The 18,954-nt window shown below is 44.1% G+C and overlaps 1 protein-coding gene across 3 annotated transcripts in view; it reads left to right on the top strand.

Moving 5' to 3' along the window:
• EFCAB5 (EF-hand calcium binding domain 5) overlaps nucleotides 1-18,954 on the top strand; it is a 107,254-nt gene that overhangs the window by 30,677 nt on the left and 57,623 nt on the right. For 2 of the 3 annotated variants that reach the window (XM_040338575.1, XM_040338573.1), the window contains exons 6-9: nucleotides 3,219-3,374; nucleotides 9,562-9,664; nucleotides 11,364-11,540; nucleotides 15,431-15,523. In XM_040338575.1, coding sequence (XP_040194509.1) covers nucleotides 3,219-3,374; nucleotides 9,562-9,664; nucleotides 11,364-11,540; nucleotides 15,431-15,523 — 529 coding nt within the window. The remainder of the gene's footprint in view (nucleotides 1-3,218; nucleotides 3,375-9,561; nucleotides 9,665-11,363; nucleotides 11,541-15,430; nucleotides 15,524-18,954) is intronic. The other variant, XM_040338574.1, reaches the window with a different exon arrangement.

The following is an 18,954-nucleotide window of genomic DNA, read 5'->3' as shown; positions in this document are numbered from 1 at the left end:
AAAAATGATCGTGCGTGGGCAAAAACAACGTTTTAAACCCGCGCATGCCCAGAAGCAAGTTATGAGACGGGAGCGCTCGTTCAGGTAAAACTCCCATTCATAATGGAGTAAGCACATTCATCACGCTGTAACAAGGAATCAGCTAAAAGCAGCCCAAAGGCGAATAGAACTTTCCCTTTAGGCCCCGTACACACCATAGAATCCATCCGCAGATAAATCCCAGCAAATGGGTTTCAGCGGATAGATCCTATGGTGTGTACACGCCAGCGGATCTTTTTCCGCGGATATATCTCCCCTGGGATGGATTCCAGCAGATCGAATATTTGCTGACATGCAGAACATATCCATCTGCTGGAGTCCATCCCAACGGATGGATCCGCTGGTCTGTACAGACTCACCGGATCCATCTGTCCGAAGGGATCCCCCGCATGCGTCGTAATGATTCGACGCATGCGTGGAATTCCTTATATGACAGCGTCGCGCACGTCGCCGCGTCATAATCGCGGCGACGGCGCGACACGTCATCGCCAGAGGATTTCGGCGCGGATTTCAATGCGATGGTGAGTACACTCCATCGCATTAAAATCTGCTGAAATCCTCGAGAGGATTTATCCGCGGAAACGGTCCGCTGGACCGTATCCGCGGATAAATCCTCGCGTGTGTATGGGGCCTAAGAGTTCCGTTGTACGTCACCGCGCTTTGTTCATCATTTTTCCAAAAAGATGGTGTGTGGGCAACGTCATTTTTAATGATGAAGTTGGAAAAACTTCGTTTTTTTTCATGATGAAAAAATTTCATTTTTTTTAATGCCGAAAAACGACCGTGTGTACGCGGCATAACAATTATATTTTTCTAACATGTGCATTCTTTTTATGTAAACCATATTGTTTTGTTCCCATACATTAACTGGTGACCCACCAAATTTAACCCTATTTCATTGTCTAATGTACCAATGTTACAGCTGGAAAAAAAACTGAGCATGAAAGTGGGGTTGTTGCCCAAAGCAACCTATAAAAATGATTGATAATTGTTTCCATAAAACAAATGATGATACCTGGTTAGTTGCTATTGGTAATATCTTTTGGTTAATTTTACTTTGTCCAGTTTAACATTCAACCTTCTTATATATATTTTTTGAATTTCTGATTCCAATATGTGTCTCTGTTCTTAATTAAAGCCCAAGTTTAATTAAAAAAAAAAATCAACATAAGGGACATTACTTAATTTGTTTGATGTGTCGTAGCGGAGAGACCTGCTATATTCACATTCACTCATCAAGAATGCTGACTACGCCTGCCCTATCTGCCCACCTTCCCCATTCATAGAAGACATACTATAGCTTCTATAACTGAAAAACTATATGGAGGACAGGCAGATGAATAAAGGGTCAACCTTTTCCATGCATAGATCATTTTTTTATGATCTATGATTTTATGTAGGGTTGTCCCGATACCACATTTTTAGGACTGAGTACAAGTACCGATACTTTTTTTTATGTACTCGCCGATACCGAATACCGATACTTTTTTTTAAATGTGTTCCCAAATGCAGCCATGTCCCCCACATATGCAGCCATGTCCCCCCACATATGCAGCCATGTCCCCCACATATCCAGCCATGTCCCCCATATACGCAGCCATGTCCCCAAACATATTGCAGCCATGTCCCCCACATATCCAGCCATGTCCCCCCACATGCAGCCATGTCCCCCCCCCATATCCAGCCATGTCCCCCGTATATCCAGCCATGTCCCCCGTATATCAAGCAATGTCCCCCGTATATCCAGCAATGTCCCCCGTATATCCAGCAATGTCCCCCGTATATCCAGCAATGTCCCCCGTACCTACTGTTATGATGCCGCTGCCGCGTTAATCACTGCGCGGGGAACATTACAGTCAGCGTTCGTTTGAATAGCTGTTTTCCCCGCCGCGCTGTGTATAGAGACACTCCCCCCTTGTTACCCGCGCCGCGGTGATTAGTATTCTATTTTAGCATCGGCGGTATTCCCGCTAATACTCGGTATCGGTCCCGATACCGATACTGGTATCGGTATCGGGACAACCCTAATTTTATGGTAGCTTTAATACAGCTTCTATGAATGGAGGAGAGGAGCAGAAAGGGCGGGCATATTCTTCATTTTTGATGAGTGCATATGACAGGTCTCTCTGCTCCATTAACCCTTGTCGCACTGGAGGATTGAGGTAGCGAGGGTAGGGGGGTTGGAGCCAGCAGTACAAGAAACACTTCACATTGATAGTAGGTAATGACTCCTATGCTGATTTCTTTTTTTTCATTTATTTTTAACTAAATTTAGGCTTTATGTCTCTTCACTAACTAACCCATAGCTAAATTTGGCTTTACTATAACCAAACTTCTTTAGAAAGTTGACACTAAATAAATCCTGTATAAAAATATAATAATTGCAGGTTACAATCGTTTACAGTACTACACTTTAAACTACTCATAACTTAAGATTAAAGTATTCTGTACACCCTGTCACTTTTTTTATTTTGCTATCTGTGTCCCATTGGGGAATATTTTTATTACCTCTTATAGCAGAAAGAAATTCCTTCAAACTTTTAGACAGTTGTAAGCCCCCATTCAGATCGGCACGTATGAAAATTCAGACACACAAGTGTGTTTTGTTTCAGAGCTGCAGGAAGCACGGTTTGTCACTAAAATGATCAAACCTAGTATATAGGTTAGAAGAGAGTAAGATAAGGATATGGACTTTGTAGGCACACGTGTACATTTTGTAAAAAAATTTAGTTTGTAATTGGATAAAGTTAAAACCATTGTATACAAACAAAATTTAAAAAACATATATTTGAGTTACTTCGAAGACTCTTGTATCGCCTCTAATACATAAATACCGCATAGAAAATGTGCAATAATTGTAGCATGTAATAGCAATATACATCCAGTGGTTATTAGATACGTGAAGTAGTTGAGTCGTAGTAAGAGGTCTCTCAGAAAAATCGCTCTACATGTTGCGCGCTTCAAGCAGCGATGTCCAAAAGTCAGGAGTATTTGGCTCAATTGACCGATCACCTCACGAGGACAAATTAATGGTGACTGGAGGAAAGCCGACGCCGTGTGTGCTTATGGATGGGTAGTGTAGCCTGTTTAGTATATAGCTTGTTTTATTAGGCTGCTTTGTAAAACATACTCATCAATGATAAAATCTGCTGATAACATTTTTTTATGTTCCCTTTCAGTATGTATATCCATTTATCAGTCACATCAACACAGACTTCTTTCAGGAATTTCTGCATCACATGGCACAATGTGCGGACATGTTCCGTGAGACAATCCGCCATGATATTTGGAGACAGAGATTTTCTGAACTCTTTCTCGCATGTGATGCCGGAAAGGTTGGTCCATTCTAAGATGTTTTTTTTACAAAATTGGATAAAATTTATTATATCACAGACCCTAGTGCCTTGGAGAACATGTTTATTATATACATTTGATAGATGTTATCACATGCTTGGTTTTCTTATGTCTTTTGTAGTGTGTACTCTTCTAAATGTGTTACCTGCATTTCTCCCTTGCAGTACCTGGGTTAATACATTCAACAAACCGCACAGACCCCGCTTCATAAAATACACCCACATTTATTTGGTAAAAACCATCATGTAATAAACATCCAGGAAAGTTTTCCTTCAGATTAAGCCACATGCATTGGTGGCGTAACGCATCTAAAACCTATAGGCTGGGTTTATAGCCACAGGCTCACAGAAGATCTCTAATTGGGATCTTCTCATCTGGTAAGAAGCTGATAATCACTGTGGTGGAAGATCCTCTTTACTATCTGGTCACCTTTCGTGGTGTTTTTTTACACCATTTGTTTCCTCTAGAGGAGCAGCACATCTTGAGAGAGACGATCACTCTTCATTTATTTTTGTCACAGAGACTCAATTTTTATTTGAGGACAAATTTTTCATTGAATTTCACTAAGATTGGGTTCTACATTCTCTTTGGAGACCTTCTTCATCTTTGATTGTCCACTCAGTGGTCGACACTTATAATATTTGCGCAGCTTGTTTTTTTCTTATTTATGTTCATTTTGTGTGTATCTCACATTTTAAGTTGCAGCATTAGTATTTGTTTGGAATCATTTTGACAGCGCAGTATTTCCATTTCTTTCTATTTTGGCGTAACTCGTCAGTCTTGAGCCTGGTGGCAGGAGTATTCACTGGATTGCGTGAGATGCTGGATGTTTATTACATGCTTGTTTTTACCACATTAATGTGAGTGTATTTTATGAAGCGGGTCTGTGCGGTTTGTTGAATGTATTAACCCAGGTACTGCACTATTGGAGGCTGTTCTTTTCTGTTTGTTGCCTATGACCTGCTTGTGAACTGTGTGGAGCTATTTTGGAGAGGGAACCCTATTGCTCTTAAAATAACCTGAACACCAGTGTTTGGTGCATCAAATTGATTTGCCTACATGCATAGTTGATCCTTTTGGGATCTATAATGAAGGTCGGCTTGGACTTCACCTGGTGAAAGGAGCACAAGTTGGAAATTGTCGAAACACTGTGGTGTTTATTCTGTGAACCCCTTTATTGAATAGACTTTCCCAATTGCACAATTCATAAGAAGATTTAGTATTGACTTTCAATTCAAGTGGACTTTTTTTGCACTATTCATTTTTATGTATGTTCACAGATATATTTTGCACTGGCACTTTATATATATAAAAAGTCTATGGGCCAGATCCTCAAAAGAGATACGCAGACTTAACTGCTGTTCAGTCTGTGTCTAACTTTGGAAACGATCCTCAAAAGGCTTTTTCCAAAGTTAGGCAGAAGATCAGGCATGTGTAATTGAATTACACTGCCGAATCTTAGGATGCAGTACCGCATCCGCCGCTGGGGGCATTTCGAGTCGAAATGCCGTTTCTAGTATGCAAATTAGCACTTAAGGCGATCCACAAAGCTTTCCAGCTTCGTTTTTTCGCCGTAAGTGTTATTTTGCAAGTGTAAAACTAGGGCTGATGTTACAAAGTGTAAACTAGTCACACCATGTAAAAGCCCATTCCAGCGACGGCATTTGGTATGCATTCCCGAGGGAGAACTCCACGGCAATTTGTAAAAACAAAACCGGCATGGGTTCCCCCCCAGGAGCATACCAGGCCCTTAGGTCTGGTATGGGTTGTAAGGGGACCCCCCTACGGTGGGTGCACGTGGGTAGGCACCCACCACGTGGGTACCTGCCGGAGCATGATGGGACGGTGATGCCTATATAAATGGGATGCAAGGCGCGCTTCCATCATTACAGCGACAACAGGCGACGAGGCAACATCGGAAGAAAGGAAGAGAAGACCCTGACATCACAGAAGACCGCGCCGGCTGCCTGTTAGAAATTGAGCTAACACACAAAGATAGCAGGCAGCCAGCGCTGAAGAAGAAGGCACCGGACATCTGCAGAAGAACCGGGGTTCGCCGAGTCAACAGCGGAAGAGGGGAGAAGATGGAAGAAGACCCCCGGAGTCCGGATAAGCCCCCCCCGGAGAGCGGAAGAAGAAACCCCCCCCGGAGAGCGGAGAAGACCCCCGGAGAGCGGAAGAAGAAGCCCCCCCTGCTAATAGAGCTAATAAAGAAGACAGGGGGGGCATCCGGAGCAGAATAATAAATTATTTTAAAAAGCCTTGTGTTGTGTGTTTACTAACTTTAACTTTTTGCCTACAGGTGAATGGATAGGGGTACGATGTACCCCATATCCATTCACTTAGGGTGGGGGGCCGGTATCTGGGGGCCCCCTTATTTGAGGGGACTCCCAGATTCCGATAAGCCCCCGCCCGCAGACCCCAACAACCAATGGCAAGGGTTGTCGGGAAGAGGTCCTGTCCTCATCAGAAGCGATTCAGTTCGCATGCGCCGCGCTTTATAAGTTTTTCATTCATTCATTCATTCATTCATCAACATGGGGACAGGGTGCTCTGAGGTGGGGGGGCCCGCAGTGCGCCCCCCTGCCCCAGAGCACTCAACCCCCCCATGTTGAGGGCATGCGGCCTGGCACGGCTCAGGAGGGGGGGGGGGCGCTCGCTCGTCCCCACTCCCTTCCTGACCGGCCGGGTAGCGTGCTTTGGATACGGGTCTGGTATGGATTGTAGGGGGACCCCCTACGTCGATTTTTCGGCGTAGGGGGGTCCCCTTACAACCCATACCAGACCTAAGGGCCTGGTATGCTCCTGGGGGGTGAACCCATGCCGGTTTTTTCTTTGAAAATTGGCATGGAGTTCTCCCTCAGGAATGCATGCCGCTGTCATTTTTTTTTTTTTTTCCCGACGCAACTTTTTTAAGCCGTCGCGATCCTCAAAACTCGGCGTAACGTAACTTCGCGCATGCGCAGTACGGCCGGCGCGGGAGCGCGCCTCATTTAAATGGGACTCGCCCCATTTGAATAGGAACGCCTTGCACCGGCGGAATTTTAGTTACACAGCCTGAAATTTCTAGATAAGTGCTTTGTGGATCGGGCACTTAGGTAGAAACTTTAAGGCAGTGTAACTTAAATGGGATTTTTTAAGTTACGCCAGGTTTTTGTGGATCTGGCCCTATATTTTTAGTTATTTATTGTCATGTTTTAGTTAATACATTACCTTGTTATTGAGGCAGCGCGATCACACTTATTCATATTGACCTCAGCGGGACAGATCTCTATACATAGAGTGTATTTTCTCAAACACTTGTTGTATGAGCTTGCACCAGAAGGGTGTGCTGGAGAGGTATTATTCTGTGTTATGGATGCTTGATGGCCTAATAAGCAGGCTTGCGGGAGCTTGGTGATGCATGGAGGGAGATTTTTTAAATGTGTGGTCCTGCTCTTTTTCTTTCCTTAAGGGCTTTTGCCCTGGGAGGATGTTATCATAATATGTTTCTCTCTTCCGAGGCCTTGGGATGGAATGATACACGAATGTTCCCTTTTGTGGGGTGGCTGGAAAAAATATGTATGGAGATGTTGTGAGTAACTGGTTGAATAGGAAGTATACACAGAAACTGTTTTATGTTGCCCTACCTTGGAATGAAAAGACCCAGATACTACTTAAATCTCAATTGCTATGGACAAGAGTCAAGAGAGAGCCTTTGAAAGAGATTATACCCATCTCCAGGGAAAGTAAAATGCCTTCCTTGCAGTTGGGTTGGCCCTGTAAAGTTTAAAAGCCTGGTTAGTTCTAGGGGCTGCTCTCCTCTACTCCCCTATGCGCTGTCAGTGCACTGTCCCTCAGTGTCCTCATGTTCAATGCAGGGATCAGTATTGGGCGTAAGGACGTCACAAAATCTGCAACTGACAGAGCATAGAGAAGAAGAGGATGAGAGGCAGGGTTGCCAACCATCAGCAAAAATTGACAGTTTGTAAAAATCTTGAATTTTTTACAGCTGTCAGTATATGTCCATTAGAGAATTTTTATGTCAGTAATTAACAAAATTAACAACAAAAAATAAAAAATTCTAGCCTAGCATTTGATATCAAAATTATTGTGAAATAAAGTAACAAACATAGAATGCAACCTAGTACATAGACCCTTTCAATGTTATACTAAACTTCTACTTATTTGATGTAGGGCTATTGGTACTCACTTTCAATAATTATAACTAAATATTGATCTTCGGCTGACCAACAGCTGCATTGCAAATGTTCCAAGCACTCTTAGGCCGCGTTCACTTGGGGCAATTTGATCTGTGCCCCATCCCATGCACAGCATGTTTTACTGGCACTGGGATGCACAGGTGTCGCATGCATTCTCAAATGCCATCCGCAATCCCATAGCTGTCTATTGGGATGCAATGGCTGCACAGACACTGCCGTTGTGAAATAAAGTAACAAACATAGAATGCAACCTAGTACATAGACCCTTTCAATGTTATACTAAACGTCTACTTATTTGATGTAGGGCTATTGGTACTCACTCAATATTTATAACTAAATATTGATCTTCGGCTGACCAACAGCTGCATTGCAAATGTTCCAAGTACTCTTAGGCCTCGTTCACATCTGGCAATTTGATCTGTGCCCCATGCACAGCGTGTTTTACTGGCACTGGGATGCACAGGTGTCACATGCATTCGTAAATCCCATCCGCAATCCCATAGCTGTCTATTGGGATACACTGGCTGCACAGACACTGCCGTTGCTCCCAATGTGACTCCCGTGCAGGTGTGGATGCATGGCTCCAAATGCAGTCAAAGTAAGTTCAGGGACACACCCCTGCACCCACAAACATGTCATATTGGGAGTAATGGCTGTGTCTATCAATGTGACTGCTTGTACATGAATGCACGGAACATCTGCATATTCACGTCTGGGTAAACAGAGCCCTGCATCAGGCACAGATCAAATTGCACTGTGTGAATAAACCTTACTTCAAAAAGACCTCATGCACATTGAATTTCAGGTGCGGTTATTTTCTTAGGGTGTAAAAAGAATGGGTTCCAGTCACTTTGAAAAGTTTAAAATATAATCTGGTTTATTGTATAGGGCAATATGGGAAGGAGGCTGAGGAGTAAATCAGATAATCCTCAGATCAGTTTCACATACTTCAAACTAGGCCTTAAAGATGAACTCCAGGGAAAAGAAAACTTCTCCCTTGCAGAGGAATGGAGGGATCTAGGGGGCCACAAAAAACTATTTTACTCCCTTGATGCTATAAGACCAGTTCTCAATTAGTCCACTCTCTGCTCTGCACCCAGGTGACTCTGGCTGTCAGCACCCACAAACCCCAATGCTTCAGATCCTTCTCAGGCCGCTGTTATGTAGCAATAATGGTGCACACTGGACAGCGATGTGCACTCTCTGGTCTCCCTCATAGCAAGAGAAAGCTGTGTCCTGTACAGCTTGAGAAAATGCAACTCTTTCCTCTCCTCTTAGCAATCTCCCTCAGGGAAATACATGTTAAAAGCTTTGGGTTTTCTATCATTTGCTGACCACAAAAAATAGTCTCTAGGACAGATAAAGAGGGTCATACTTCCCAGCAGGCATGCAGACAGCAAAAAAAAAAAAAAAAAAAAAAACTGGTGGGGTTCTAACCTTCACCATTCCACTTTAAACTGCAAAAACTGTTTTGTGATTAGCTACATTGTACCATTCTGGGGGAGGTAGGAGGGGCTTGCTTACAACTCATGGTGTATAGTGAAAAGGATCAATGGTGTCAGTGGGAACTTATCGGAGAGGCAGAAATTGCTCATTGCTCAAGGAACCCCTAGCAACATCTGGAGGAACCCGGGTTGGGAAACCCTGCTCTAAACCAACGTATGTAACATTTATGTGGAATTAAAGTAACACAATCAAGGCCAGGCTGACTCAAAGTATATACCTATATGGGACAATGGTGCTCAGCCCCTAAAACACCCAGAATGGAAAACACACATTTTGTGACTCCATATGTCTCTGTGCACTGTCACACTATTTATACATACTTATACTTTCACATCTCAGCTTGGATTCTAGAGCTGCGTTTTTTTACTGCTGGGTAACGTAGTGTCCAGCAATTAATGTTTTTTGAAAGCAATAAAACAGTCTTCAGTTATTAATTTTATCTTTTGTACTCTTGTTCCAGGTTGGTTTCCTGGATAGACAGCGGGTTTTGGCCCTTCTGGAAATATTCTATGACGTAATAAGCACTGAGGGAGAAGAGTGGCAGCCACGAAACCCTCGTCAATGTGAGAACCCTTCCACATTCCACGTGTTAACATTTGTCAGGATCATCAAGACAATTAACTTATCCAGTCAGATCTTATAGAATATCAAGATTGTGCAAAAAAAATTTTTATAACGGGGGGGGGGGGGGGGGGGGGGGGAGTTAAAACTCAACACTCAAAAATTCTTGTTTTTTGTTTTTGTTTTTTTAGATAAAACAAGAAAGCATTAGAGCAGGGGTAGGCAACCTGGAGCCCTCCAGCTGTTGTGGAACTACATTTCCCATGAGGCGTTGCAAGGCTGTCAGTTACAATTACAAGTTACAGTTACAATTACTCCCAGAGGCATGATGGGACTTGTAGTTCTGCAACAGCTGGAGGGCCCCAGGTTGCCTAGCCCTGCATTAGCGTCTCTCTCAGATTTTCCTTGTGTTTCGTTATACTCTGTCAGGACATGATGTTATGGAAAATTTCTCTAATGGGGAAAAAAAACATCACACACATGAAGGCCTCATTGACACACAGTCAGTGATTGGGCCATGTCTTTAAGCGGCTGAGGCGGCCCGGTGTATGCATGTAGGTAGCCCATTCATGTCTTCGGGAATGTAGCAGCTGCATGGACACAGCAGCTTGTTCCAATTTGACAGCTGTGCGTATGCCAGAGAGTGGCCTTCAATGTAGCCACTTGAAGACCACCTCCCATTTATGGACTATGGTCCGGATTCAGAAAGAGTTTACGTCGGCGTATCTATTGATACGCCGCGTAAATTCTAGGATGCGCCGGCGTATCATCTTTCTGTATTCAGAAAGCAAGATACGCTGAAATTTGGCTATGATACGACTGACGTAAGTCTCTTACGCCGTCGTATCTTAGTTGCATATTTACGCTGGCCACTAGGTGGCGCTTCCGGAGATATACGCATAGATAATGTAAATTAGGTAGATACTCCGATTCAGAAACGTCCGTCCGCCCGGCGCATTTTTTTACGTCGTTTACGTAAGGCTTTTTCCAGCGTAAAGTTACCCCTGCTATATGAGGCGTAGCCAATGTTAAGTATGGACAACGGCCCAGCGTCGAATTTTGCGTCGTTTGCGTAAGTCGTTCGCGAATAGGGCTTTGCATAAGTTACGTTCACGTCGAAACCAATGAGGCTTTGTGCCGTAATTTGGAGCATGCGCACTGGGATATGTCCATGGACGGCGCATGTGCCGTTAGTAAAAAAAGTAATTTACGTGGGGTCACCATTAATTAACATACAACACGCCCACTGCCTGGATAATTTGTATTACGCCAGGCCACATACGATACACCGCCGTAACTTAGGGCGCAGGTTCTTTCTGAATACAGAACCTGCCTCACTAAGTTACGGCGGCGTAGCGTATCTGAGATCCGCTACGCCCGCACAAAGTTACGCCAGGCTTTCTGAATCCGGGCCTATGAGTGTAAGCTTCTGTGTCAATGAGGCCCTAAATAGTGCCAAACACATATGGACGATAAAAGGCCAACTGATAATTACACAAGCTGAGCGCTAATACATATCAAACACACCAATCATCAGCTGGAAAACAACACATTGATTTTTATTTATAGACCATAATAATAATAATAAAAAAAAATAATAGTTACAATCAAAGTTTTAAAAATATTTTTTCTTTCTGATCTCAGTTTTGTTTGTTTGTCTGCAAGTATTCATTTGCTTAAATTGATATACTTCTATTTCAGGGCCAGTAATTGAAATAGGAGAAATGGATCAAACTGATTTCTGGGTTGATTTCAAGGAAGGAGTTAACCCGACAGAAGAGAAAGGAGAAGTGCAAACTACTGCAACCTCCATTATAACAACTGAGCCTGTACCTGCAGTGGAGGACTTGAAGAAGAGTGTGAATGGTAAAGGAGAAGGTGGGCTGGAAATACTAAGAGCTGGCAACATGTTTGGTCAATAGCAAATGGTTGACCTTTCGTTTAGTACTGCTCCCATTAAGAAAATGCTGATGTGAAAAAGAAACAGCACTAACATATGCCACAATAATTAATAAGGCAGTGCAAAAAGTACTGAGAACATGTGCATGGCAGTAACCTACAGCAACCAATCAGAATCATGTCTTAAAGTTGAGCTTCAGGCAAACAGCTAAATACAAAGATTAAATACATATGAGAGAACTGTTTTGCCTGTTGAAGGGTTTCTTATTTTTGCCCATCCAATCCTGAGTTTTACACAGCCAAGCCACACACACAGGTCCTTTTGGCAGGGAAGAAGACCTGATTTTTCTCTGCTGCAGTTTGTTCAACACTTATCGGTCTCCTCATCACCCCAACCCGTGACCGGACAGTGAAAGGTAGACTTTTTGCAATCCCACAGGGAGTAATGAGATCATTGCAGGTTGCTTGCTTGGCATACAAGCATTGCTTTCCATTAAATGCAACAAGGCACACTGTGATTGGAGGAGGTGTGAATGAATTTGACTATCGCCTTTTCTCCAAGACTATCGCCTTGCCATTCATTTAAAATAATCTGGGATCTTGTGGGCGCGACCCACAATAATCTCAGTACTCAGTGCCAGACGACCAGTACTTACAACTCTGTGTGGGGTTAAGGCAGTGTTTCTCAATTCCAGTCCTCAGGCCCCCCCAACAGGTCAGGTTTTCAGGATTTCCCTCAGATGAAAAGGCTGTGGTGATTACTAAGGCAGTGAAACTGATCAAATCACCTGTGCAAAATAATGGAAATCCTGAAAACCTGACCTGTTGGGGGGGCCTGAGGACTGGAATTGAGAAACACTGGGTTAAGGGAAGTAAAGGTTTTAACCACTTGACCACCAGGCACGTAAACCCACTTAATAACCAGACCAATTTTCAGCTTTCGGTGCTCTCACAATTTGAATGACAATTACTTAGTCATACAACATTGTACCCAAATTAAATTTTCGTCCTTTTTTCACACAAATAGAGCTTTCTTTTGGTGGTATTTAATCACCGTTGGGTTTTTTATTTTTTGCGCTCTAAGAGTAAAAAGACTGAAAATTCTGTAAAAAAAAATATTTTTTTTCTTCACAGTATGGGTATGGAGCAGGGATGGCTGAGCAGGGATGGATGGATGGCTGGATATGTGACTGCATTTGTCACAGGTTCAGCCCACAGCACTCGTGCTCCATCCGCTCTCTCCCCTCTCCTCTCACACTGTACCGTTCGGTACAGAGAGGGGAGGGAGGAACCGGTTTGTTTACAAGTGATCGCTCCGTCATTGGACGGAGCGATCACGTGGTAAACCGCCGCCATCAGCGGCGATTTCCCATGATCCGTGATGCGCCGGGTCCGGAGGACCCGGCGGTTATGGACATTCCCGTGTGCGCGCCCGATTCTGGGAGGATGTCCATGGACGTCCTCCCAGAGTTAAGGAACCGCCTTGTAGACGTCTTGTAGACGTCTTTCGTCTATAGAGCGGTGAGTAAGTGGTTAAACAACAAAGCAGTAGCCATACAAATGTATATATACACGAGTATAAGCCGAGATTTTCAGCACATTTTTTTGTGCTGAAAATGCCCCCCTCGGCTTATACTCGAGTCACCTTTTTGCGCCTGATCTCCCGGACTTTGGGGACCCAGCACCGGCTGGCCGTTGGCATACATGTAGCCCCACTTTGTCTAGGGGACCTACAGCTGGGGAGCACAGATTTTTCAAATCCGGGCACCCCTTCCATAGACTTCCATGTTAAACATCAGTCTAGTCATGGGCACAGTGAGGCATGCACACGGACACAGTGAGGCATGCAGATGGACACCCTAGGCTTATACTCGAGTCAATAAGTTTTCCCATTTTTTTGTGGTAAAATTAGGTGCCTCGGCTTATATTCAGGTCGGCTTATACTCAAGTATATACAGTAATTGAGGTCATTGACTTGTTAGGGGCTAGAGATCAGTTGTCAGTTGTTTTTATACTTCCTTGCAAGTTAGGCATTGGAAAATACAAGGTATAAGGCCCCGTACACACGACCGGATCTGTCCGCTGAAACTGGTCCGACGGACCAGTTTCAGCGGACAGATCCGGTCGTGTGTAGGCCCGACCGGACAATTGTCCGGCGGATCGGACAGTTTCCAGCGGACAAATGTTTCTTAGCATGCTAAGAAATCTGTCCGCTGGAACCATGTCCGTCGGACATGTTCAGTCGTCTGTACAGACTCACCGGACATGTCCGACCGACCGCCATCCCTCGCATGCGTCGTACTGAATCGACGCATGCGTGGAAGCTTTGAACTTCCAGGGCCGCCCACGTCGCCGCGTCATCGTCGCGGCGACGGCGCGGCCACGTCCCCGCAAATTGTTTAGGCGCGGATTTCTGTCTGATGGTGTGTACAACCATCAGACAGAAATCCGGCAGCGGATGCAGCGGACAGATCCGCTGGTGTGTACAAGGCCTAAGAGAAGTATCTGAAGGTCCCTTAGTACACTGACTATTCCACTATAAACAACCAGTGTTCATCTATATCTGATAGGCATTACATGATTAAGACTTGAATTAGTGCACAGCAGATTAAAAGGGCTTCTATACAAGCTATGCTTTTCAACAAACAAATTCAAGGTGCACTGTGATTGGTCGAGGTGTGGATGAACGTCACGATCTCCTCTTCTTCAATCACAGAAAATAATTAATTGAAAAGAATTAGGAAGCGAGCGACCCACAATAATCTCAGCACTCCCAGTAGCACTGTGAGTTCCAGCGTCAGAAGAACAGTACTTACAGCTCTGTTTGGGGTTAAGGGAAGTAAAGGTTTTTAACTAGAAAAAAGGAGAATCGGTCTATAAAGGCCAAACTTAAATATATTTATATACTTCATAAATTACAATGCTGATTATTAGCCCTCATGTGTCAATGCTTTTCACCAGAGTTGCATCATCAGGATGCATGAAAACATTATAGTAGTTATCTAGAGAAGAACAATAATATTTAAACATAATATGGAACAGACAGAATTATATAATATACAGGTGCACTTATTGCATGGGACGTACCTCAGCACCAAAGCACCTACGCACAGAGAACTCCCTGGGCAGGTCAGTTTCTGTCCCTATGCTCTTTGGGGTTATATATTATCTGACAGTTTATTCTATATAGACACACCACTGATTTATCCCATGTGCTCCAATTTCCGTTAGGCTTCCTTTTGTGCTCTGGTCCCCGCCCAGTGGGTTCTCTGTGCATAGGTGCTTTGATGCTGAGGTACGTCCCATGCAATGAGTGCACCTGTATATTATATCATTATGTCTGCTCTATATTATGCTTAAATATTGTTCTTCTCTAGATAACTACTATAATGTTTCATGTGTCCTGATGAAGCAACTCTGGCGAAATGCGTTGACACATGAGGACTAATAATCAGCATTGTAATTTATGAAGTATATAAACAATAATTGTTGTATGAATATATATGGTTCACTCTATCCATAAGGTGTATGTTTCTCTTTTTACATATGGTGTATAATAAAATTTCAAGATTTTATATATAGTTCTTACTCTCCATGTTTGGCCCATATAGTCCGTTTTTCCTTTTTTCTCTAATTTATACATTACAGATGTTGGCCCTGAGTGCCATTTACATTTGCTAAAAGTTTTAAACAACAAAGCAGCAGCCAGACAAATGTATTATGCAACGTACTTTTCCTTGGTATGGTTTTCGATATTATGCTTTGGGCACAAATTGATGGCTTGAAGTTCTAAATGTTTTAGTCACAATGTGTATGGAAGCCCTAATACTACTGAATAGATTTTTATTTAATATTATTGATTTTTATAGGTACAGCAGATACAACAGAGAATGGACAAGCCCCACAAGCTGAAGACAATGGCAGCAGAGACTCACACTTTATTGAGGGAAAACCTTGGTCAGGTAACTATTTGCTACTCTCACACCTTAAAATCCTATGAATTGACTTGCTTGAGCGTATTAACTTGTTAGGGGCTAGGGATCAGTTATGGTCAGTTTATGCTTAGTTTTTATACTTCCTTGCAAGTTAGGCATGGGAAATGACAACTGATGAGAGAAGCATCTGAAGGTCCTGTGTGCGCTATCCGGTAGTACACTTTTCCACTATAAACAACCAGCGTTCATCTATATCTGATGGGTACTGGTAGGCATTACATGATTAAGAATTGTGCAATGAAGATTAAAAGAGCTTCTATACAGCCATGCTTTTCAATAAATACTGTAAATGCAAGGCGCACTGTGATTGGAGAAGGTGTGGATGAACATTACTATCTCCTTCTCCAATCACAGAGCGCCTTTGCTATTAATTGTAAAGAATCAGGGATGCCAAGCGAGTAACCCACAATAATCTCAGTACTCCCAGCAGCACTGTTAATTTCAACATCAAAAGACCAGTATATACAGCTCTGTGTAGGGTTAAGTGAAGTAAACGTTTTAAACAACAAAGCAGCAGATACAAAAGTGTATTATACGAGTCAGGGCGAACGGGACGTTGTCGGAATCATTCCCGATAACGAACGGGACCAGGCAGGGCTGTCCACTTTCACTCCTCCTCTTTGCACTGTCCCTTGAACCCTTTCTAAGGCATGTAAGGGCGAACCCAGACATCTTGGGTATAAAAGTGGGAGACGAGCAATACAAAGTTTCGGCCTATGCCGACGACATGCTATTCTCGCTGACGAACCTGACAATATCCCTACCTAACCTAATGCGCGAATATGACACATACGGCAAACTGTCCAATTTAAAAATTAAATTGAACAAATCAGTGGCGATGGGGGTGGAAATATCCCATCCGCACCTTTCACACCTCCGAGACAGCTATAGCCTGGAATGGAGGGACACAGCCCTAACGTACTTGGGTACACGCATACCCCCGACCTTCCCCCAAATTTTCAAACTTAATTTCCCACCATTACTTAAGTCTGTCCAAAAGTTGCTAAACCATTGGACCACCGGTCTCCACTCGTGGTTCGGTAGGTGCAACGTACTCAAAATGATCGTACTGCCTAAATTTTTATACCTTCTACAAGCCCTCCTCATACACATACCGGCGGATTACTTTAAGCAAGTCCAATCCACATTCAGGACATTCCTGTGGGCGGGGAAACATCCTAGACTACACAGGACAATACTTTCCCTCCCTAAACAATATGGAGGGCTGACATACGTCCTTGCTACCACGCGGCCCACTTGAACAGCCTCATTGACTGGTTCCGACACTGGAACACTAAACTATGGCCACGACTGGAACAGGCGCAAAGCGAGACTCCCCTTCAACGAGCACCACGGTGCCTTGCAGCACTACAAAAGAGTGTCCAGCACCATCCGTTAATAGGCAATACCATCAAAATCTGCGCCAGGCTGATGACACAAGCTAATCTATCCTCGGGTAATTCACTGTTGCGCCCAGTGCTGGGCAACCCACACTTCGAACCGGGTATGCGGGACACAAAATTCCGTACCCTGAGAGAGTCGGGACTATTCCAGGCCTCTCACTTTAGCTAAGCGGGACGTTGGAAAACAATGACAGAGCTGATGGACCCAGAGGGCCGGTACCAATTAGACTTCATGAGAGCCTGCCAGCTCAGCCATTTCATGAGCACTATACCGCCACCTGCCAGAGCGAACCACCCTCTCACGACTCTGGAGGAGTTGTGTTCGGATTCAGGCACACTGCCGCAAGCCTTGTCCCTCACACATACCATATTGACCATGCCGGCGGAGGGGTACCAAATTCCAAGCATTGGTAAATGGGAGCGCGACTTGCAATGCACGTTTTCCGTTAAAAAAAAGCAACACAAACTCACGTCTGTACACAAATCCTCTATTTGCACCGAGAGACTAACTATAAAATCCTAACACGATGGTACAGGACCCCCGCCCTACTAAGTAAAGAGAGAGGCACACTACTTCATATACTCTGGTGATGTCCACGCCTGCCGACCTTCTGGACGGAGGTCAGGCGGATATCACAAAAATGTATGCAGCGTCCGATCCCCGATGATCCAGTGTACTTTCTACTACATGCAAACGCTATCCCCACACGCGCCTACAAACAATCAGTCATTCGCCACCTTCTAGATGCAGCCAAGGCTCTGCTGGAAGTCTCCACACCCATCGACTGTCGCCATGTGGCTACGGAAAGTGGATGACATTAACAAGATGGAAGACCTAATTCTCTCAAGCCAAGACAGGCACGAGTCATACTCCAAAACCTGGCAACTCTGGAACATTTTTACTTACTCGAAGGAGGGACAGGCCCTCAGGGGATCCCCTTAGAGTTTCCCGATGGGAGCTACCCTCTGAGGTGAATCGGCCTGACTTGCGAAACCGGTAGACCCTACGACCGGTTAGATGGATACAGAAACCCCTTGCTAATCTTGGGCACCGCCTGTATTCTTGCTTGCTTTTCTTTTCTCTCTCTAGTATTATCTTTGTAAATTGGAAAAAAGGGAGGGCGGGTCCGTGAGACCAAAGTGATCTATTGCATCTCACAGGTAGACGTTGGACACGCGACGATGAAAGTGTAGGTCTGTGGCAGAGATGATGTGTTAAGCACCTGATACCCACACACCCCGTCTGCATGGGTCTAACTGAGGATCCTCTCGCTCACTAATTTAAGTCAAATGGCACGTATGTTTACCCAGTGATGTATATATATCTATTAATGCCAACTTGATTGTACTGTCGTTATGGTCCATGTGGACCCGTTTCCTGTTATGAATAAATAAACAATAAAAAAAAAAAAGTGTATTCTACTAATGTAGCACTCCCTAGCTGCGTTGCTAAAGTGCTAGAGTTTTGTGCAGTGTATGAATGAATGAATGAATGAAAAACTTATATAGCGCGGCACATGCGAACTGAATCGCCTCTGGGCGCTTGTTGTTTGTGTCTCATGCCTTTCAGAAAAGCAGGGTTTTGATCTGCCTTCTGAAGTTACAGGTGGTCTTGCTCCAACCGAATGCTGGTTGGTAAAGCATTCCAAAGCCTGGGGCCCTGGAAATCAAACCTTCTTTCTCCTTTTGACTTGCATTTGGTTTTAGGAACCTTGACCAGATTTTGGTCGGTGGATCGCAGCATGCGATTGCAATTGTGCGGTTTGATCTTGTCGCATAGATATCTAGGAGCCTTCCCTTGGATGCACTTATGTGTCAGGCAGAGTGCTTTGAATGCAATTCTGTCTTTCACTGGCAGCCAGTGAAGGGATCTCAGTGAAGGTGAGATTGATTCCCAAGATTTTTTCCCAGTCAACAGTCTAGCGGCCGTATTCTGTACGACTTGAAGACGAGCGATTTGGTCATTGGGTACCTCGAGGTAAAGGGCATTTGCAT

This window comes from Rana temporaria, chromosome 2 (assembly GCF_905171775.1).
Source record: "Rana temporaria chromosome 2, aRanTem1.1, whole genome shotgun sequence".
Lineage (NCBI taxonomy): Eukaryota > Metazoa > Chordata > Amphibia > Anura > Ranidae > Rana > Rana temporaria.
The sequence above is the reverse complement of the archived record's forward strand: the minus strand, read 5'-3'. Positions and strand labels throughout refer to the sequence as shown.